Raw genomic sequence first — 23,735 nt, 5'->3', positions numbered from 1 at the left:
ATTTCAACTTTGCTAAAAATCAATTGACCTTAAGTGTGTCAGTCTGTTTCTTTCCCCTCTTCTGTTCCATTGATCTGTTTGTCTGTCTTGACCCAGAGGAGACAACTGATTGTATTATCATAGCTTTATGATAAGTTTTCAAGTCAGCTAATGTAAGTTCTCCAACACTCTTCTTCTTTTTCAAAGTGTTTTTCCTTATTCTGGGACTGTTGCATTTCCACGTGAATTTTAGAAGAAGCCTAACAATTTCTATGCAAAATTCTACTGGGATTTTGATTGGGGTTGAATTGAATCCATAGATAAATTTGGAAAGAACTGGCAGGTTAACAGTGTTGAGTCTTCCAATCCATGAACACAATTTATCTCTCCATTTATTTAGATCCTATTTTATTTCTCCCAGTAATATTTTGTATTTCTAAGTGTACATGTCTGTCACATCTGTTTACAGATTTACTACATAAAATTGCATGTTTTTGATGCTATTGTAGATGATATTGTTGGTTCTTTTAAATTTCAATTTCAAACTGTTCATTGCTAATATTTAGAAAGAGAATTGATTTTTGTGTATTGATCTTGTTTCAAGCAACTTTGCTAAACCCACTTTTAGTTCTATTAGCTTTTATGTAGACTCCACAGGAATTTTTTTATTTTTATTTTGAAGTAATTATGAACTTATAGGAAATTACAAAAATAATATAAAACCCATATGGAGAACTTTAACATGCCCCTTCCCAGTATACCCAGATCAACAAGTTTTAATATTTTGCTACATCTGCCAGATCATTCTATTTGTCATCTATCTATTTTCTAAACATTTGAGGTAGTTCATATGCATCATGCTCCTTGAACACGTAATACTTCCATATACATTTCCTAAGAACAAGGCTATTCACTTATATAAACCAACTTAGGTAGAATTATCAAGTTCAAGAATTTTAACAATGATATAAAGCTTTCAGCCTATATTCTAGTTTTATCATATGTCCCAATAATATCCTTTGACCCTTTTCTCCACCATTATTAGATCCAGCCCAGTCTCATGTATAGCATTTAATTGCCACTGTTACTTTAGCTCTTTTTTTATTGTGGAAACATATATACAACACAAACTTTTCCATCTCAACCATGGAATCATTTATGGGATTAACACTATTCACAATGTTGTGTCTTCCTCCCCATCACCTGTCACCAGAACCTTCCTGTCACCCTAAGCAACACCCGCTCGTTGATTAGGCATTAACTCCCTGTTCTAGTTTGCCAGCGGCTGGAATGTGATATACCTGAAATGGAATAGCTTTTAAAAGGGGGTAATTTATTAAGTTGCGAGTTTACAGTTCTAAAGCTGTGAAAATGTCCAAATTAAAGCAAGCCTATAGAAATGTCCAATCTAAGGTATCCAGGGAAAGATACCTTACTTCGTGAAGGCTTTCTCTCTCAACTGGAAAGGCACGTGGTGAACATGATGATGTCTGCTAGCTTTCTCTCCAGGCTTCTTGTTTCATGAAGCTCCCCCCAGGGGCATTATCTTTCTTTATCTCCAAAGGTCTCTGGCTATGTGGGCTTTTGTGGTTCTCATGTCTCTATCATGGCTCTCTCATTCTGAAGCTTTTTCCAAAATACTTCTTCTTTTAAAGGATTCCAGTAACCTTAGTCAAGATCCACCTGGAATGGGTGGGGTTGCATCTCTCTCTAATTAATACCCACCATTGGGTGAGTCACATCTCCATGGAGATAATCTAATCAAGTCTCTAAGCTAAAGTGCTGAATAGAGATTAAAAGAAACAGCTGCCTCCAGGAGATGGATCAGGATTAAAACATGGCTTTTCCAGGGCACATAATCTTTTCAAACTGGCACACTCCCCATTCCTGTCCCTCCCTTCCTGTCCCCCTGGTGACCTGTACTCTACTTTGTCTTCATGTGTTTGCATATTATAGCTATTTCATGTAAGCAGAATTATTTAATATCTGCCCCATTGTGCCTGACTTATTTCATTCCATATGATGTCTTTAAGGTTCATCCATGTAGTGGCATGTATCAGAACTTCATTTCTTTTCAAGACTGAGTAATATTCCATAATACACATATACACACACACACACATACACATACCACATTTTGGTTATCCATTCATCTGTGTTGGACATTTAGGTTACTTTCGCCTTTAGGCTATTGTGAATAATGCTGCTATGATCACTGGTTTACAAATATCTGTCTGAGTCCCTGCTGTCATTTCTTTTGGATGCATACCTAGAAGTGGGATTACTGGGCCTTATGGTGGTTATATGTTTACATTTTTGAGGAACTGCCAAACTGTTCTCCACAGTAGCTGCACCTTTTACACTCCCACTAACAATGCATGAGGCTTTCTATTGCGTCACATCCTCACCAACACCTATTACCCTTTTTTTTTGTTTTGGTAGTAGTCGTGATCCTAGTGGGATCTCACTGTGATTTTGAATTTCATTTCCCTAATGGCTAATGATGTTGAGCATCTTTTCATGTGCTTATTTTACATTTGCGTATCTTCTTTGAAGAAACATCTCTTTCAGTCCTTTGACATTTTGGGGGGTCCTGGGCTGAGGGGAGGTTTTTGCCTTTTTTGCTGATAAGTCAGTTGTATGAGTTCTTTACATTTTCTGGATATTAAACCCTTATCAGACATATGGTTCAAATATTTTTTCTCAATCTGTTGTTTGTCTTTTCATTTTCTTGACAATGTCCTTAGATGTATAAAAGCTTTTTATTTTTGATGAAGTCTAGTCTGTCTTTTTTTTTCTTCTGTTTTTGCTTTTGGTGTAAAGACTAAGAATGTATTGCCTAACAACAAGGTACTGCAGATATTTCCCCATTTTTTCCTCTAAGAATTTTAGAGTTTTGCTTGTTAGCGTTAGGTCATAGTTCCATAGAGACCAGGAAGTGAACCCGGGTGTCCAGCCTGGCAGGAGGGAGCTCTGCCACTGAGCCGCCATCACACTGCCCCATTGTTCCATTTTGAGTTAATTTTTGTAAATAGTGTGAACTTGGGGTATAATTTAATTCTTTTGAATGTAGCTATCCCATTTTCCCAGCACCATTTGTTGAAGACGCCATTCTTTTGGAAACGTGTCAAAAGGGATTTTTGACTCTTTTGTCAAAAATCAATTGGCCATTGATGTGTGCATATATCCTTTGGGGGTTTATATACAGACAAGGATGGCATATGTGAGTAGAAACAGTTTTATTCTTTTCCAGTCTGAACACATTTTATTTCTTTTTTGTGACTTATTGCACTAAGTAGAACCTCACCTGAATGGAAGTGGTGAGAGTAGACATCCTTGCCTAGTTCTTTTAGCAAGAAAGCAGTCAGTCTTTCAAATTAAGTATGATGCTAACAGGTTTTTCATACATGCATTTTATCAGGTTGAAGAAATTCCTTTCTAGTTTGCTGAGAGTATTTTTGCTGAGGGGTTTTCTTTTTATAAGAAATGGGTATTGGATTTACTCAAATGCTTCCGCATCTGCTGAAATGATCATATGATTTTTATTTATTAGTTAATATGGTAAATTACATTGATTTTTTTAATTTTAAAGAACTTTATATATTTGGATAAACTCCACTTGATTATGATGTATTACCTTATAAATATATGTATATGTATATGTAAATATATATATTTGGATGCTGTATGATGGGGGTCGCATTTCATTCTTTTTCCATGTGAGTATCCCGTTATTGCAGCACCATTTGTTGACTTTTTGTTTTGTTTGTTTGTTTTTCCTTGGTTGTTTGTTTTTTGGGGAGGAAGTTCATGGGTTAGGAATTGAACCCGGGTCTCCCTCATGGCAGGCGAGAATTCTATCACTGAACTACCTTTGTACCCCCTACCTTTTTATGCATTGTTGGGTACATTTTGTTAAGAATTTGTATAGCTATGTCCATCATGACAGTTTTCTTTTCAGTTTTATTTTCTCATAATGCTTTTGTCTGACTTCATTATCAGAATAATGCTGGTCTCATAGAGTGAGCTGGCAAATATTTAGTTTTCTGGAAAATTCATGTAGAATCAGTATTATTACTCTCTTACGTATGTGGTAAAATTCACCACTGAAGCATTGAAAACTGGAATTTTCTTGTGGTAAGAGTTTAACCATGAATACGATTAATTTACTAGGTAGAGGGATGCTACTTTGTCAGCTTCTTCATGAGTGAGTTTTAGTAGCCTGTGTTTTTTCAAGGAATTTGTCCATTTCATATGAGTCATTGAATTTATTGCCATAAAGCTATTCATAATATTCCTTTGTTATCCTTTTAATATTCAGAATCTGTAAGCTGTCACTTCTTTCATTTCTGATACTGGATATTTGTACACGCTTGGGTTGTTGTTGTTTTTTCCCCCATATCAGCCTAACTAGGGGGTTATCAACTTTACTGATGTCAAAGAACAGTTATTGGTTTCATTGCTTTTTCTCTATTTGTTTTCTGTTTTCTAATCCAATTATTCCATCTCTGGTCTTTGTTTCCTTACTTCTCTTTACTTTTGGCTTGATTTGCTCTTCATTTTCTCATGCTTCAAAGTGAATGCTAAAGTTATTGATAAGAACTATTCTTTAATTCTAATGTCTGGATTTAGTGTTTAAATTTCCTTCTAAGTGCCCACTTTAGCTGTTTCTCACGAATATGATATGTTTTCAGTTTTAGTTTTCATTCCGTTAAAATTATTTTCTGAGCTTATGAGAAAATATGCTAAAAAACACAAATGAGAACATAAATCTCAAGATGGGGATGGGGATGAGGATAATAAATAGTGGTGACCAGTGAAACTTCACAATAATTAAATTTAAATTTATACCCATAGTCAGACTAAGAATGTGCAACATAAGTACTAAATAAAGGGTCATTAACTCTAAGGAATATGCTGTAAGGAAAGTTCTAATAGTTGACTAGAATTAAATCTACGTGATTATCAGCAAAACCTAAGAATAATTGGGAATAGGGCAGATGGATAAAGGGAGAATGGAGAAAGCAATATATTCTGAAGTTCTACCTTCACTGGAGTAGGAAGGAAACAGTTTCATGGAGGGGCAAGAGTTAGCATCTTCTGTTCAGATAATCATAGAAAAATATGTATGTGATCATTAGAGGAGGGAAAAGTAAGTAACCATGAATGGAGTGGAGAAGTATCACTGAATCTTAAAAGGCAGAAAAACGGATTGACTATCAACTTCATCAGACCACCAAAAGTGGAAAAAAAATAGAGGAAACTGAAATGTAATTAATATAAACATAAAACAAGATGGAGTGATTGTCATCACCCCAAAATTATATTTTTACATTAAAATGCAAATCATTGGATTGTAGTTTTTAAAAAGTCTAGCTTAAAAAATCACAGCCATAGCTATTAATGAGGTACATTTTAAGTAATCATCATAAAGAGTTCAAAATAATGGGGAAGACACTGAAAAACATGACCCATAAAAATGAAAAACTGATAAATTGAACCTCATCAAACTTTAGTTCTGTGGGAGCCTCCATGAAAAGGATGAAAAGGTAAGCTACAGACTGGGAGAAAATATTTGCAAACCTAAATCCAACAAATGTGTTTTATCTAGAAGATTTAAAGAACCCTTAAGACTCAACAGTACAGCAATGAACAGATCAATTAGAAAATGGGCAAAAACGTGAACAGACATTTCACCAAAAAGAATATAAAATGGCAAATAAGGGCATAAAAATATGTCCAACATCATCAGCCATGAAGGGAATGCAAATTAAAACCTCAATGAAATATCACTGCACACCTAACAGAGTGACTAAAATTAGACAATAGTGATAACACCAAATGCTGGTTGTTAAGTTCTGTCTCTCAATAGTTGCGGGGGAGAATGTAAAAGGGTGCAACCACTCTGGAAAAGAATATTATGGCTTATTACAACACTAAACCTGTGTTTACCAATTAACCCAGTAATTGAACTCTTGGACATTTAAGCCAGAGAAATGGAAATTTATGTTCACTCAAAACCTGGGCACAAATGTTCAATAACATCTTTATTCAAAATATCCCCTAACTGGAAGCAACCCAAATATCTTTTAATGGATGCATGGTTAAACAAATTGGTACATCTATATAATGTAATACTACATGGGAATAAAAAAGAATGAGTTATTTAACACATAAAACAACTCATATGACTTCAAGGGAATTATACTGAATGAAAAAATGTTAATCCCAAGAGAAAACATCCTGTATGATTTCATTTGTATAACATTCTTGAAATGGCAAAATGATAGAGATGGAGAACTGATTAGTTCTTAAACAGTGGGGGAGGGAGGGTGTTGTAGTTAGGTTCCCGTATTGACTTGGCCAGTTGAGGGTGCCCAGTTGTTCTGTTGCCGTGGACTTAAATCATCAGCATGCGAATTTCATCTATGGCTGATTACATCTGCTGCTGGCTAAGTGTAGTGCCTTTGGCAATGAGTGATGTTTTCATTTGATTAGCTGGAGGCTTAAAAGGAGAGTCAGAAGAGAGAGAAGGAGATCAGCACCGCTCAGCTCAAAACTTAGAGCCGACACCAACCCAGACATTTGGAGATGCCAAAAGGAAATGTTCCTCGGAAAGTCATTTGTACCCAGAAGCCAGGAGAGAAGCCAGAAGATGTCACCATGTGCCTTTCTATGTGACAGAGAAACCCAGATGAAAACTAGCTGCCTTTCCTGTGAGGAACTGTAACTATGTAACTAAATAAGTCCCCTTTATGAAAGCCAGTCCATCTTTGGTGTATTGCGTTCTGGCAGTCTTAGAAAACTTAGACTGAGTTGACCTTGGCTGTAAAAAAAAGTACCAGGAAACATCCTTGTGGGGGGAGCTATCTGCATCTTGACTGTGGCAACAATCGTGACAATTTACATGTGATAAAACTGCATAGAAGTACATCCATACAGACCCAAAGACGTGCAGGTAAAACTGGTGAAGCATGAGTACATTTGATGGGTTTTATCAATGTTGGTTTCCTGATTGTGTTATTGAAGTACAGTTGTACAAAGTGTTACTATTGGTGAACTGTGAAGACCGTGTAGAATTTATTGTATCTTATAACTGCATATGACTCTATAATTACATCAAAATAAAAAGCTTAAGAAATAAAGGGATGAATCTAGGAGACTGAATAAACTATGCCGTGTCCACACTAGGGAATACTCTGCAGTTATTTAAAAGAATAAATTAGAACTTATCATGTACTTTGTAGAATTTCTGTAAGGCACCATTAAATGAGAAAAGTACAGTTTAGAAAAGTGAGCATGTGATTCTATATTTATAAAAAAAAGTCCAAAATTGCCTCCACATATACAAATATATGTGCACAGATTTTATCTGTGTGTGTGTTTTATTTGACTATGAATAAATAAATAAATATTCATACTAGATTGTTAACATGAATTATTTCCCTTTCCTGTGGGGAGGAAAAGATGGATGATATGATGGTACAATAGGAATGCAGGAAGGAGAAGCCAAAAAAATGGAAAAGGAAAAATATAGGACACTAAAAAGACCAAAAAATAGGAAACAAGGTGTGCACTTTGTGGTAGGTAGATTCAGTTGTCAGCTTGGCCAGGTGAAGGCACCTAGTTCTGTGGCTGTGGACATGAGCCAATGGTACGTGAACCATTGGCTCATGTGGAATCATCTGTTGCTGATTCCATCTGCAGTCGGCTAGGAGGCATGCCTGCTGCAATGAAATGATGTTTGACTTAATTGGCTGGTGCTTAAATGAGAGAGCTCAACGTAGCACAGCCCAAGCAGCTCAGCGTACCTCATCTTAGCACTCGCAGCTCAGCCCAGGCCTTTGAAGATGCAGAAATAAATCACCCTGGGGAAGTTGTTGGAAACCAGAGGCCTGGAGAGAAGGCCAGCAGAGACCATCCTGTGCCTTCCCACTTAAGAAAGAACCTCAGTTGAAAGTTAGCTGCCTTTCCTCTGGAGAACTAACAAAATAAATCCCCTTCTATTAAAAGCCAATCTGTTTCTGGTGTGTTGCATTCCGGCAGCTAGCAAACTAGAACACACTTATATACAATTTTGTTGTATTTTGTTTTCAAATTTAAAGACATTTTAAGAATTTTTGCATATTCACAGAGTTGGACAACCATCACCACAATCCATTTTAAATTTGTTTCTTCACTCAGTTTAGACTCTGAAGACAATTTCCAAAAAGTTTAAATGATTGTTGGTGGTGGTGGTTTAATGGTTTTCACCAGTTCTGTTTGTTTGTGAGCAGTGGGCCCATGGTGCTCCTCTCAAAGTGGAATCCCCACAATTATTTTTTTAAAAACTGTCAAGTGGAATTCCCAGTTTCAGTGTCTTCCCTGAGCTTCGGTTCCCTTCTGTGTAACTGGGACAGGAATCCTCAGCACCCTGTCCAAATCATAGTAACCTACAGTGACTGTTAGTGTCCTCTTTCCTTCCTTTTATCTCACTTCTGCAACTTAGAGAAGTTCTAGTTATAAAAAGGTATCTGCCCAATGAAAAGTCATTATGCTTTGAGAATTTAAAAACTCCAAGAGAGTATTTCAAGTGAAGTGAAAAAAACACTGTAAAAAATTGATCTTCAGACCAAGCCAGGGATCCTTTAGAGGTGTGACTCATGAGGAGATACTTGAAAAGGACCAACAACACTTCTTCGTCCCTCCCCTTCAGTCCCTCTCCTTATCCCGGTCTTTCCCAACTCATTAACCCCCTGCATTGCAACCCTTCATTATCATCATTGTGAGAATTACTGAATAGAAACTGAAGGATTGAGCAGTTACAAGGATGAGTTCCAGGCAATCTATATGAAAGTGTGAAGTGGTTAATAACCAATGTTCTCTCTGAGCTGTGTGTTTGTACATCCGTCTAAACCTTGAGATACTTCTGACCCCACGTATATAATCTCTATGTATTAAGAAAAGGAAATCACAAGAAAGCCATTTCTGACATCATTTCTTCATTTAGTAGAAACTACTTAAGTCCTAGGATGTGTGTGACACTCTGCTAGTTACTGGGTCTTTGGTTTGCATCCTAAGAGATGAGATGGGACTTAAGGAGCTGGCCGAACAGCATATGCCTTGCCATGCCAAAACATTCCTTTCATATTTCTCAATCTTTGTGTAGCTTACTCACCTACTCATAACTTGAAATGATCAGGATGAACATTGTGGATGTGATTCTAGGAAAATCTGTAATTGAGACATCTTTAAATCCACTTTGTACTGGCCTTAAAGCTGGCCAGGAACAAATAGCATCTTGTTTTCAGCTTCTCATACAGGTAGAGTGGAACAACCAGAATCCATTAAAATGGATTCTTAAACTACTACAAACTCTTGCACCTTCTTAACAGATCTGCTGCCAATCAGGTTTCCATTACAGTACAATGCAGTTCACCCAGGAGACTCAGGTGCTTATTCAAAAAGAGGATGAGGATGATGACAAAAATCCAGAGTGGAAAATTCTATCTAAAAACGTAGCTGTCATATTTTAAGTAAAGAATTGAGAGAACTGGGATGGGGGTTAAAAGATCAAAAATTTAAACCTGAAACGAGGGGGATTTTCTATAGTTTGAACTGTGAAATGAAAGTTACATTATTTGGTTTAACAGGTACACAGCAAACAGTATGTACAATATCAGCAAGCCATAGTCCCTGCTTTCAAGAAATGCCTTGTGCACAAATAACGATAATGTAAGGCAGAAAATATTTGTTATTAAACTTAAGACAGAGAAGAAAGAGATTTATTCCCATTGGAGGCATTTCAAAAAGTTTCATTAAGAAGGTGGCACCTAATCCAAATCAAAGAATGGGTAGAAATGTGGGGCTATAATAAAACCTTACAAAAGCATATCGCAGGCTGCTTTTAGAGAATAACAAGTGACCCCACATGGGCGGACCCCCGGGGGGAGGTCGAAGTAAAGTTGGCTGATTTGCAATAGATTGTGAAGACCCAGGGTGCCATCACTGGAGTTTGACGTTTATTTTAAAGCCAAGTGAAAAGTCACTGAAGGGGGCTGAAACCGGCAGTAACAATGAAAACTGTCTTAGAGAGAGAAGAGTCAGACTCCCGTGTATAAAATGGATAAAAATCACCAGATTCAGGAAGACGGTTGCATTGGTCCAAGTGGGCCTGGAGTGAGAGGCAGAGTCAAAGTAGAACATAAAACTGGAAATAGCAGGGTCCTTTCATTCCGTGACTATTGGCTGAGCACTCACTATAGGCCAGGCGCTGTCCTGGACAGGGTAAGATGGGTATCTTGAAATTTTCAAAGCACTTTATATGGAAGAGGCACTGTGCTCAATCTGTGTGACTGCAAAGGCTGAGCTGGAACCAGTGAGTAGGAAAAAGGTGGAAAGTAAAACATCTTTCTAATAAATAGAGGCTACTTGGTAAGTAGTCAGAGCTCTGCTACAGGCAGCGTTCAAGCAGAAGTTGGATGATTTCTTCCAGGAACGCTGCGACAAGGGATTCCCGCATTAGAAAGGAGGTTAGACTAACCTTTCTGCTAGTTCTCTCACAATCTTGAGTCTTTTCTTTCTGAGAATCTAGTCCTGTGGGTTCTATTATTAATCTCTGGTTTCTCCCAATTATTAAATAAATTACTCAGTCTGTCTGCCATTCAGTAAAACTCACACATTTACATCTGTTATCCTTGAATTATTTTTGGTCAGGGCTGTTTCTTCTTTATTGAAGAAAAAAAACATCTCCTCAGTTACTATTACCTTTACAGTTATTTTAGAATGGTAACCCTGGTAGATTGGGCTATGAATATCAGGGGGAAAAGGGATTTTTGTGCCTAATAATATTTTGTTGAAAAAAAATAACCCTGCAAACAAGAGACGAATCATCTTGACTCCAAGAATGCAATGCAGTTTCTGCATTTTGCATTAATTCAAGGAGAAAAAAAAAATCTTAGGTTCATTTTGTTACAGTGTGACAAAGAAACAGCATAATTATTCTCCAAATGCTGTAAAGCTTCAGATCAGAAACATTTATCTGCGCTGCATTTTTTTTTTAAGGAAAAAACGAAAAAGAAGAAAGGCAAAGGAAAAAGGGACCCTGTAGTGAGCCAAGCTATAAGCTATGGTTAAAGCTTCGCATTTCCTGGTGTCTTTTCGAAACGTAAAATTCCACAACAAATAGCTCTGTAACGTATAACCAGTATGAAGATTCAATTCAGATTTAAGCCCTTTGGTTTGCTTTTGAATCTTGCTATTTTCTGCATTTGTTTTGACTGCTCTCATCATTCCAGATTGACGCTTGGATGGGTGTGTAGGAGGAAACAGCAGCAGCAAGGCTTACAGCTTGAAGACAAAAAAAATCTGCCTTATCTGATGGCTATTATTGAAAATGCGAGGTGTAGCCTGGGCTGGGCAATGAAGGGGAGCGAGCGAGGGGGAGCAGGGAGCATGGAGCTGCATACTGATGAGTGTAGGAGTACTTGATAAAAAGAATTCCGGCTGCTGGCCGTGCATTGCTCATTGTGGAGTACTCCAACAATCGCAGAGAAGGCAGAGGAGCCCGAGCTGACAGCTTGATATGCCGTCTTCTGCTGCTTGCTTTTGGGGGCTGACGTCCTGGTCGGGAGTACAGATTAATATGTGAGAAATGTGGAGCTAGGATCAAGTCAGACGCGACAGCCTTCCTGGCAAACTATGTTTTACTTCTGACTTTGCTCTCTCGCTGAGAACGTTGATCTGTCAAGCTGGCGGGCTCCTTTGATAGCAACTTTCCCAGGAGCATGATGTGGCAATGCCACCTCTCAGCCCAGGACTACCGCTATTACCCCGTGGACGGCTACTCCCTGCTTAAACGCTTCCCTCTCCATCCTCTTTCAGGACCCAGATGCGCTGTCCAAACGGTGGGACAGTGGTTGGAGAGCATTGGGCTACCTCAGTACGAGAACCACCTGATGGCTAATGGATTTGACAATGTGCAGTTTATGGTAAGACTTTCTCTGTGTCCACGGAGCTGCCTTTTGTCTGTCTTTGCTTCTTATGTGTCTAACGGGGCTCCGAGGCAACCGGATTTGCACCTCCGCTGGTCAGTTTTGTGTGTGTGACTACATCAGAAAATCGCATGCCCTTAGGACTGAACTCGCTGCGTGCGTAGAGACACGGCTCGCATGCATCCGTCTACATATGTATAATGTGAACGAACTGGCGAGAGCACAACATTAATAGTCTCCCCATCGTTCCTTGGGTGATGGTTATAAATTTGTAATTTTAGCGTACCCAGTTGGATTCCTATCACTCTTCAGCTAATTTGAGGTTCCTAAAACACGTTCTTTCCTCTGAGCATCAGTATTTCGTGATGAATTAGAGGATCTGTTATGTTTACAGTGCAAAGATCATTTTCTTCCTGGTAGTTTTGTTCGTTGGGTGAGCAGTTTCAGTTGCAGAGCCACCCTCAGTTCATTAGCAGCCTGCTTCAGATGGTCCATTACGGAGCATTCACTTACTTACACGTGCTGATCGGAGAGCAGTGAGGGCCTGTTTATTACTTCAGGTGGAAAACAAGCACGTCCCCTACCTGTCAGTCGTCAGAAAAAGAGGTGGATGGACTGAGGGTATCCGTGTGCTCTGGACACTAGTCCGTGTGCAGTCTTGACATGGTGTGTGCAAACTTCCCACCAAGGGGAATAAGTGGGGAAAGAAGGTGGGGAGACGTGCAGACCGATAATATGGCTTTTTAATCATTTACATACCTCCCCCAGTGCTCATCAGTTTCTCTTGTTAAGCTACGTCACAGCCCTTGTTTTCTTTGCTTGCTGCTAAGGTCCCATCCCACAGTCACTGATCCTAGATCTAGAGAGACCCCCGTAGCACAGGCATGCAACATGCAAATGGTTTGTAGAAATAATTGATAGCGATTTCTAAATAAAATGCTAAGTTGAACACCTGCAGCTTATTAATAGCAGACGTGATAACCAGACACTGAGCGCTAGTCAGGTCTTGTTATTTCCACCCCAGGTGATTTTTCTCCAAGCTCAACTTGACTAATGTAGATTTGAAGATTAATAAAATTGTTCAACTTCTGCCTCTTCTCCAGAAATGTGTGTGACAGGCAGTTTTTTAAAAATGGCAGAAATGTAGTAAGACATATGTGCTCTAAGTAATTGTGTGCATGGAGCCCTTCTTGTTTGTGAGCCTGTCCTTTTTTAATAAGATAAGCAAAACTACTGTAAATTTTCATGTTTATTGAGTACCGTCACTGGTGAGGGAGGCGAGGCATTGCGGGTACCGGACCAGGAAAAAAAGTGAAAGTTCTTCAATTGCTCTGAGAGTCTTGGGACACTGAACAAATTGACAGATAGGACACTGAGTTAGAATTACAGTAAGGGTTACAGGAACTGTCAAGCATAATGGAAGTCTTTTCACTAATATTTATATTTACTGCACATTTTAATAAGTCTTTTCCCTTTCTCACTAACTCTATTTGAAATAGGATTTTCCTATTTGCAGTCCCAAAACCTTGTCCAGATTTTTCCTGGTCCCATAAGAAGTTAGGTCTTCGGAGTCTCAGCATGATTTCATTACTCCAAAAGATTTTATTCAGCATAAATTTCTTCAGAATGTTGAACACATATGAGCAAATGTAATCTCTTTTTGAAAGTCTTGAGCTGAAAGGTTAATCAAACAGTTTCCATAGACACATTTAGATAGAGATTGTGAAAAACATTCATGAATGAATCGTGTATAAGCACTGTAAAATGCATGGGGGGGCCAAAAATCTTGGTATATGGAACAAAAACAAGGTTTTAATCTTCTCCATAAATTATTCCTTTATTTGTTCAACTCTAATTATTGTATGTAATTTTCCAGAAAATAAAAAAAACAGTTGAATTCAGATGGTTAGTCAAATACTTTCTTCATGATAGAATTAAATTTTTTAAAAAAATCCTTTGAATTCTCATTTAGTAGAGTTCATTAATTATGAAAATGAAGCAAGTCCTACAATGGTGTTACCAGTTAGTGCTTTACATGCTGCTAGGCACCATTTATTTGCTATTAACATAATAAAAGATTAATTTCTACCTTTGTAGTAAAATCAATAAAAATTATTTATGGATCTCCTCTAATTTAATTTATTTAGCTATGAACTTAGTTAAAGTACTCTAATGTGATTGGTCCGCTTTAAGAACAGATTTCATTAATGTGGTGAAAAATCTGTTAGACCTGCTTAATCCCCATTCGATATCATAGTCTGGCTTTGTTTTCCTTGAAGCACATTCTGACCTGTATTTATTCACCCTGTTGCCTAAGCAACAACCACACACTCCTATTAGCTATGATGTAGTGCAGGTCTTATTAGCTTTTTAGAACAAGACAGCAGACATCAAGAGGATATAATTAATGTTGGTTAAAACACCATATTACACCCATGCATAGATATGTTTTATTTAGAAAACAGTCTTGAGGGTTTTTTTTTTTTTTTTGGTCATTTAATCTATATGCCATTAATGGATGTGGATTTAGAGGGTCCATAAAAGTAACTGTCAAAGCAAAGTATTTATTGAAAGTTAAAAAAAAATTTTTTTTTTTGCTAAATCTGTTCTACGTACTCTCATACAGACACAGAATAAATGGAGGATGTATCCACATAGCTATGATTAACCTCAACAAATACTACTTATATCAATTTCTAGATATGGTTAGAAAAAAGAGACCCCCTTTATTTTTAAAGATCTATGAGTCATTGCTTCTGCTTCAGGCTCTTTGTGCTTATGATAACTTTATAGGACTGATTTTTGTTTTCAATATCTTATAAAATTCCTAACTTTGTATCTATTTAGTTCTGATTTGCACACAGCTTAGATTCATCTGTTTCCTTAGAAATATAAAAGCAGTAGAAATTGGTTCAGTCAAAGAATAGCTACAAAAGTACATCAGGTCACATAAAACTTTGGGAAAGTTATGTTCAGTTCATAACTTTGGGAACCTTGGGAACTGTTCAGTTCAATGGGTTGCAATCAAAAGCTCATTCAAAAGAGAGTCCTTTGAGGACCTCTCCAGGCCCCTCCCTACCTATTCATTCACCCTCGAGTCAGTCTTCAGCACCTCCTTCCTGGCCAAGTAAGCACGTCTACCTGCTGCCTTCTAGCCTCTGGGGATGCTGCTATGGTCTTCTGACATCCCACCAGTTTCCAACATGTAGAACATGTCTGAGTTCCAATAGTATTTTTTCCCACTGAGGAATTAAGGTATGAGGTGATGACCATACAAGGAATACTTGCTTATCTGTTTCCTCATTATGTTTATTTCTACCATCATCTTTCTTTTTCCAAGTCTGAAGACTGATTCCTCTATTTTAAGTCTCAAACTCTACCTATTCTCATCTCAACGGCTTCCCTCATCCATCCTTTCTCCCCCTCTTCCTGAACAGCTGTTTCCTCTCTGATGCCTCTGCTTTTGTTTCCTCAAAAACCAAATTCAGTTCTTGCCCTTCTTGATGACTCCAATCCTTAGCAGTCCTTCTTTTCTCTGAACTTATGTGGTAGTTACATTTGGTATGAAAAATTGCATTTGTCATGTCATCATTCACTCCCTAGAATTAGGAGTGTGGTTTTTCCTTGGATGTATCTTGTCTCCCCAACTAGCCTAGAAGCCCCTCAAGTGCAGGTTCTGTGTAATCCGTGCTCTTGCCTTTCTCACAACTCCTAGCACAATGCTGGGTGCTGTACACAGAGATCTGGAAGCAGGAGGGATTGTTGTAGAAGAACCTCCAGTCTCACTTTTAAGCCAGAAGTCTTGTTTTGCTGATAGGAGCATGGAATACTAGTAGCCTTCATTTGTGTGTACAACAAACCCTCCTTAAACATATCCTATATGCTAGGGGCAGTATTAAATGCTAGGGATATAACAGTGAATGAGACACAACCCTTGCTCTCAAATGGATTACAGTAGTCCCCTCTTCCCTGTCATATTATTTCATGCAAATGCACATGCTCCCTCATGTGTCCACATGTACAAACACATTATATTACAGAAAACAGTGCTCTTTTCCTTCCTTATAATCCCATCTTTCAGTATATGTACTTATTAGCAATTGTTTTTCCAGCAACAAATTATAGTAGGCAAAAGAAAAAGTAAAATCGATCATGACATGCTGCAAAGGAAGATAAAGATGCTGATAAATTTTAAAAAACTGGCAGTGTCATAGTAGCTTTATGGTCTAAAGATTGTACCAAGAAGTTTATATTACTTGAAGGAGGACTTCACGATAATAACTAGTTGAAAGTTATATTTGTAAGCTCTAATCAGAAAGGGAGAAGAATGGAATTATACCAACTTTTTTTTTCCTTTCGTTTTTTAGCATCTCCTGGATTTCTGGCACTTGTCATGTAAGTGGACTAGGGATGCTCTGACCATTATTAAAATGTTCCAGGTGCAACCTTTACAGAGTAAGAAATAAAAATAATATGGGAGTCCTTTGTGATTGGTATTTTTGTACACTTGGGTAGAAAGCATTCATAAATTTGAGCTGTAGTATGAGACACTGAAGTGGGACGAGTTCATGGAAGTCATCCGTTTGGATAAAAGATCTGCACAGGAATGGTCTCACAAGTATTTATTTGAAACATTCTTTCCATTCCTATGGTGTGTTTTACATGCTAAGGGACTGACTTCTTTTTTTCACTTTTACATAACTTTTCTGTAATGAGAGCACCATTTGCAGTTGGCCTGATAAAGTATGATAAAGTGACCTTTTAAGTGCCTAAGTAGCATATCATGATCTAAGTAAAAAGTTAAACTTGTGAAGTAGAAAAATAAATTGTCCCTAAAAGGTAAAGAAGACTAATAACCCCCACGTTGATGTCTTGTTCAAATATGGCTTAAGATAATTTTATGAAGTGACTGAGGTTTAAAGAGGTAAGGAGAAAGTCCCTGCCATGCTCCCGGTGCCTTCCTATTTCTGAACCAGGCTCTGAGCAGAGCACTTGGCCTGACATGGTATGTGCAGCTATAGGCCAGTGGCATGACATTTCCAAATACTGGCATTTAAAATCTATTAATATCTAAGGGTCAAAGTCAGAAGAGAGTCGCTGTTTATCTGGATATCTGCTTAATTTCAAGTATAATAGGCAATAGTCGCACGGCGGTGTGAAGGAGAACTAAAGTAAGACTTTCTCATTTTAACCGTCCTGCTTCTCCATGATTCAGTTTACTCATCTGGAAAATCAATCTAATGAGGCCTCTGGAAGAAATGTTCTTTGGGGTTGTTATTTAATATTTTGAGCCCTTTAAAGATGCAGCGTGCAGTGTTGGTGCTGGCAGAGCTCTTAATTGTTCTCGTCTATCCCGTTAGCCTTGGGAGGACACTGATTGCTTCCATGGCAGAAAAGCTTCTTGTTGGAAATGGGGGCGTGCACAGGCAGGGCTGGCCACCTCGGAGAGATGGCTTGCACAGAAAGCAGTAGCCACACTTCTAGTTTGGTGGCACTAAGGGAGAAGTAATTTTTCTTCCACATGGAAGTTACTCGGATTAAATTTGTAAACATTAAAATAGGCTGCCCCATTTTCTATCAATGCAATAGTAATAGAACTCCCAGTTCTAACACATGCAGCATATTTGCCTAATTTGATCTCAAGCATTGCTTCAAATGACCAGCTATTTGGGATATGGAAATTACCTCATGAATTAGAAACTGCTGAACTACAGACCAGTTTTAGGACACCCAACCACAATGATATTTCTTTTCTTCTTTAAGAAGACAGATCTCTCAGACAAGTACTCAGTGTCAGTGGCCTCCATTTTCTCACTTGCAAAACCTCGATGACCCGGCTTGCCTGCCAACTCTTCTGCTAAAACTGTTCTTTTAAGTCAACTGTGACCTGCTGCTTGCCAAATCCCTGTCCCCCGCCTCTTTGTCCCCCTCACTTCACGTCTCTTTGTCCTCTTCCCAACAGCTAACTATCTACTCCTTAAGGATATTTGGGTTCTGTGACATTACACTGCCGGTTCCTATCACTCCAACTCCATTCATCTCTCCAGGTCTCTAAATGTGGGTGGACTCCATTCATTCTCTCCCTTCGGAAGATCATTGGTTCTCATAAATCCATCTCTGTTCTAGCTCTTCTCTTTTCCCCTGGCTTCCAGTGCTGCCCCCACACTCAATAAACACTTCCATATCCATGTGTGCATACAAAGCATCTAGCTCAGTCTTGGCACAGAATACATATCCAACAAATGTTAACCGTTACTGCAGCCAGAGTGATCTTTCTAGAGCATTTGTTTTAGCATTCTTCTCTTTAAAATCCTTCATAGGTTCTTGAGTTCCTGTGGAAGAGTATAATATATTTCCAAACTCCTTAATATAGCTTTCAACTTATTTTCCAGCCTCATCTCTTACCATTCCCTCTCTTTGCAGTTCTTAGGGAACTTTGTTAATTTCTCTCATTGCCTGGCCTTTGCACATGCTATTCTCTCTGCCAAGAATGATCTTCTTTCCCCTCTTAACTTGATTGGCTCCTAATCTTTATCCTTTGCTCTTAGCCTAGCTCTGACTTTTAGGAAACATCTTAACCCTCCAAGTGTGGTTTAGGAACACTTCCTCTGTAATTCCCCTTCTTAACATTTATTTTACCATTTTGTATTACCTAATTACTTGTCTGCATACAGAGTAGGGTTGGCAAACTCCTCGCCGACCTTACGATCTCTGTTACAACTACTCAGCTCTACTATTGTAGCACAAAGCAGCCATAGGTGATCCGTAAATGAATTGATGAGTTTGTGTTCCAGTACAACTTCATTTACAAAAACAGGTTGATTTGGCCCATGAGCTGTAGTTTGCTGCTCCCTGCACTCAATTTCCTACTTCTCAAGAGTTGGAAATACACTTTGATCCTCTGTGTTTCAAGGCATTGCATGTGGCTTACACATGCACATGCTCAACAAATGTTTGATGTAGAGAGAAAGGAAGAATGCAAATAAGGATGAAGGAAAATGAGAAATAAAGAAGGAAGGGAGTGGTTCAGGCAGGTAGCTACATCAAGGCTCCAGCTGGCTGATTTATCTAAAGAGAACTTCAACCAAGAGTTGAGGGTAGCCAGAGCAAGATCCAGCATTAAGGGCTCTGGAAGGGCTCAGAAGGGTATTTTCACTTTAAGCACACAGGGTGGAGCCTATTTTCAGCAAGGGACTTGCATGTGTACAGGCACTAGAAAAGCAGTTGGAGTAGGAGTCTGATCTTTCTGTTTGGAATTTCTTTTTCTTCCTCCTTCACTTAAATGTACATCACAGTTCATGACTCAGTGTAAGCTTTGCTTCCTCTGGAAGTCTTCCCTCATACCATCCTGTCATCTGGCTGGCACAACTGCCACTTCTCTTAGCCCTCTGGCGTCCTTATTGTATTGCATTGTAATTCTGTTATCTGTACATACGTCTGCCTCTCATCCTACAAAGTAAGTTCCTTGAAGGCAGAGATTTAGTCTCATTCATCATTGGCACAGTGTACAGTACATAGTACAGCACACATAACCTTTAGCATACAAGAGTAGCCACTCAATAAATATTTACTGGACTGAACCTTAAATTCTATTTACTTTCATATAAATTGTCCCATGTAATTCTCACCATATCTCTGTCATGTTCACAAATGAATAGAATGAGGCTCAGCAAGGTTAAGCAGATTGCCCAAAAGAGCCTGGAATTTGAAACCAAACCTCTCTGACCTAAAAATCCTCGCTTAATTCACTAAAACCATGCTCTTTCATTCCTCCCTTCATTTATTCAGCAATTCTGGTACTGGACAGGACACTGGCCCTGTCCTTGAAGCACCCCATTTTGTGTGCTTCTTATCTCTCAAGGACCTCTTTCTCTTACTTCTTATCTTTCCACTTTGTCCCCTAATACTTCTCAAAAGGACTCTGCTTTAACCTTTCACTGCCAAGTATACATCTTCACTTCTCCTCATGCGTTCCCTCCCTCTAAACCATCTGTCTCCCCCTGACCGCCTACTCACGGTGGGCCCAGTCCACGGGCGCGTCCTCCCCCTGCTGTGGGGCCCTCCCCTACTCAGCTGGGCCCTGGCCACCTCCCCAGCTTCATCACCGGCTCCTCCTAAACTCTGCTACTGTTTCATTACTTACGGTCCCACAACTGGGCCATACTTGCTCACAGATCCGTGCCTCTTGCACACATTGCTTTCTCTGCCCATGACACTCCCTCCTTGAACTCAGTTTTGACCTGGGTAACTCTTCCTTAAAAAGCCTGGCTCAGAGCCCCGGTCTAGGCAGGCTCCAACAAACCCCTTAGCCTGTTCCAGTCCCTGGGCTGGACTCCCCTGGCACCCATGCACACCTCAGCTGGAGCCGGCCCATCCTAGAGGGCTGCGGCATCTCTTCCTTGCCTGTGTCCCTCCCTATCGGTGTTGTGTCCCCAGAAGGAGCACTTGCTAGGTCCCCAGCACAGAAGTGAGCTCCTGGCCAGCCTGGTATGTTACTCTCCATATTGCCGAGTACAGTCCATCAGTCCATAATGGTCTCTCGATAAATAATTGCTTAATTGAATTGAACTGAATCTACTGAAGGTTTACATAAGATTTAAATGTCTAAAGACTCTAGCCTTATTCTTTCATCAGTCACAAATGCTGTCTTCATGATGTACTTTTGCCTACACAGATTAGCAAACCTGAGGTCACACTGCCAGATATGCGCTCCGGCGAGACCAGAACCGGAAGGTCCTACCTCTGTGTCCCCGTGCTCTGCCCATTTTACTGTGTAGCCCCTACGGGCCCCTAAAGAAATTGTTCTTACAAGAAATGTTCCATTGCTTGGCCTCTTTACAGTTAATAACTACCTGATAGAAGAGCCCTAAGAGAATTAGATAAGTAGCATTTTCTAGGAAGGAAAGAAAATATATCCACTTTAATAATACAGCCACTGTTAATTGAGAACGTGTTATATACTTTAAAAATATATTATCTTTAGTGCTCATAAATGTTATAATATATGTAATATTATTCCAGTTTCTCAAACGACAAAATGTGAAAAGAGAAAAATTTTGCCCCCTGCAGAGATTAGGCAGTGTAGACTAAGGAAAGCTTTGCACCATATGCAGGATTACAAAACTGCAGATAATCCTGTGGGCCAAGTTTGTCTGCAAATCAGGAGACCCTCTGAGTAGACATCCTCCTGTGCATGCAGGAGAACCTGCATCCAGTAGTCGTGTGGCCTAGCAGGACATGATTCATCCTTCAGGATACTCCTTTCCGAGGAACCATGAGCTGTCATTATGAATGGTTAAAAATGTTGACCCACAAGAAAACTCAGCTAGAGAGACATAGAGACCGCACCTTACAGGCCACTGCGCCATTCCCATCCCTCTGACTCCATCTGCGACTGCATAAGCTGGGCTGTGTCTACCAGGCCCGTTCCAGGCAATGGGAACGAGCCATCCTATTAGGAGCGCAGGATCCAAAATAGTATTGAGAAATAAGAGCCTTATGACTCTACTTATATCTATAGAGGCATATTAGGGGGTGAGAGGTGCAGAATGAGTGATCATTAAAGGCCTCTGAATATTAGGTCCTTGATTTCTGCCACTTGAGTCCACAGAATTAAATTTCCGATAGTTCACTTTTACCTTCTCTGAGACTGAGCAAAGATGATTAATACTCATGTCCAGAGTATGGTGGCACCTCTTGGTTTATCAGCCCATGTCCACGTGGATGGCAGACAAGAACTAGGGGTATCCTCCCAGGGTTTTGAAAGAGATCTTGGGAATGAGAAGCCTAGAAACTAAAGTATCTCACTTTTCTTTGAGGAGTAATATTGTACATTCTTTTATCAAAAAGGAGTAGTGTTGTAAAGAGGGAGCTGAGCATTTAGCCTGCATCGCACCTATAAAACCTAGCCAGTCACGTGCCAGCACAGAACGAGGGAGCAAGCTTGCATAAACTGGCAGACAGCAGCTCCAGAACCCCTCGCTCTTTCAAAATGAAGCCAAAAAATCATCATTCATACCAGTCAGAATAATAAAAAGGTTCTTTTGGTGGGGAGGTGAGGGCAAGGGGATGTTACATCATCAGATAATGCAGCCAACTTACTCTCTGGTAATTATGATGTAGTCTTAAACATTCTCTTACTTTTTACAAGTGTTAGTTTTTACAACTCTTACACATACAGTATCTCAATTAATCTAGGAAACTGAAGCGATAAACTCTAATTTTAGTTCTAGCACAAATAGTGTGACATTAGTTAGGCCTTCTCTACAACCTCTGGGCAAGCCTGGATATAGCCTGATGCCCGCCCACCCCCAAACTTTCCCTTGATCCTGTGTCTGTTTGCTACCTTCTTACTCCTCTTTGCCTCAGAGCCATGCTTCACGAAATAAATATCTACACCTGCTGGCATGCCTTTGTGGTACAGTCAGTCCTCAGTATGCTCAGCCTCTGTCATCACCCTAAAACTATTTATAAATGATGAACAATGGGCTCCTAAATTCCTATACCTTCCCAGTCCTTATTATTTAATCCTTCTGTGGTCTTGGATTCTGCTGACTACTGCTTTCCTTCTTGGCATCTAGAACCTTGGCACATCCTACCCCAGGCCACCCCTTCTGCTGTTGACTTTCGGACGCTCCTTCCTCTGCCTGCCTTCTCAGCCCCCTTGCCCTCTTCTCTTCTCAGTTCCTGCAGGTGACACTACACAAAGGTCAATGTTCCCACCTCCTATTCCTGCTGACCCCTCAAACTCAAGTTGGGATCTAGAGACAAGTGAAGAGATTTGTCTTAGGTGGGGACAGACTTCCTGTAATAGGAGGGGAGGCAAGGTGGAGAGGTGCCATCATGATTTACATTGAGAATGGAGAGTCCAGGAAGGTGTGTTTGTCCTGATTTCTATTTGCTTGTCATTGTGAGACAAGGCTGTGGAGATTTTGAAGAGATGTTAAAGAGACATCTCAGAAAATGGAAAAGAGAACTGACTAAGAGAATGGAGTAGGTGTCCTGGGCCATGTTGAGGGCTCCTTTGAGATTTGTAACCATTAAATTCAGCATAGAAAAGGCAGTATGCTCAGTAAGAGTTGCAAATAGGATTCATTCTGCGGTGCAGAATTGCTTTCATAGCCTGGCTCCTTCATCAACTTGGTGTGAGGTGGTGGGCTTGCCATCTAACCCCTGTGAGTCTCCACTTCTCGTGTGCAAAGTGGAAATTGTACCACCTAGTTTGCAAGGTTGTTGTGAGAGTTAAATGAAGGCTGGCCTTCTGAAAGGAGTAGATTTTGATGGCAGCAAGAGTGCCTATGCCACTTAGCTGGCATGCCACTTTGAAATTATTGGAAGTATAATCTGATGTAGAAGTGGCTACAAAGCTGTGTTGCTCTTGCCCTCAAATTACATTGGATACAGGGTAAAATCTTTCATGAATTATACTAGGAACCCTCAAATATCCATAGCCCTCCTATCTCTGTGACCTTATGCCAAATAATGTTAAACAATTTTGGAATGCTGTATCACCTTAATCCACTCTTACTATAGACCTTGATTAATTGACTGCATGCACACTCAAAGAACTGAGCTATTCAGGCTTAGTGCCCATGTGCTAGTGCATGGCATTGGCACAGTTCTGTGGGACCTCCATGGAACTAGATGCAATTCTTCCTTTCCCATAGAACATACTCAAGGACATCCACCTGTTTCCAGCAATAAAAAGGCCCCTTAATGATGCCAAATAAAATTGTGATAATTTTTATGACAATATTTTGACTACTCAAGAGTTTGGTAGCTTTG

At 39.5% G+C, this 23,735-nt stretch overlaps 1 protein-coding gene across 6 annotated transcripts in view; it reads left to right on the top strand.

Moving 5' to 3' along the window:
* The window catches only part of LOC143642843 (ankyrin repeat and sterile alpha motif domain-containing protein 1B-like), an 887,705-nt gene that overhangs the window by 776,856 nt on the left and 87,114 nt on the right, over positions 1 to 23,735 (top strand). For all 6 annotated transcript variants that reach the window (XM_077111726.1, XM_077111725.1, XM_077111727.1 and 3 more), the window contains one exon: positions 11,842 to 11,948. In XM_077111726.1, the coding sequence (XP_076967841.1) occupies positions 11,842 to 11,948 (107 nt within the window). The remainder of the gene's footprint in view (positions 1 to 11,841; positions 11,949 to 23,735) is intronic.

This window comes from Tamandua tetradactyla, chromosome 7, assembly GCF_023851605.1.
Source record: "Tamandua tetradactyla isolate mTamTet1 chromosome 7, mTamTet1.pri, whole genome shotgun sequence".
NCBI lineage: Eukaryota > Metazoa > Chordata > Mammalia > Pilosa > Myrmecophagidae > Tamandua > Tamandua tetradactyla.
Note: the sequence above shows the minus strand (reverse complement) of the source record. Positions and strands in the feature narration are given on the sequence as shown.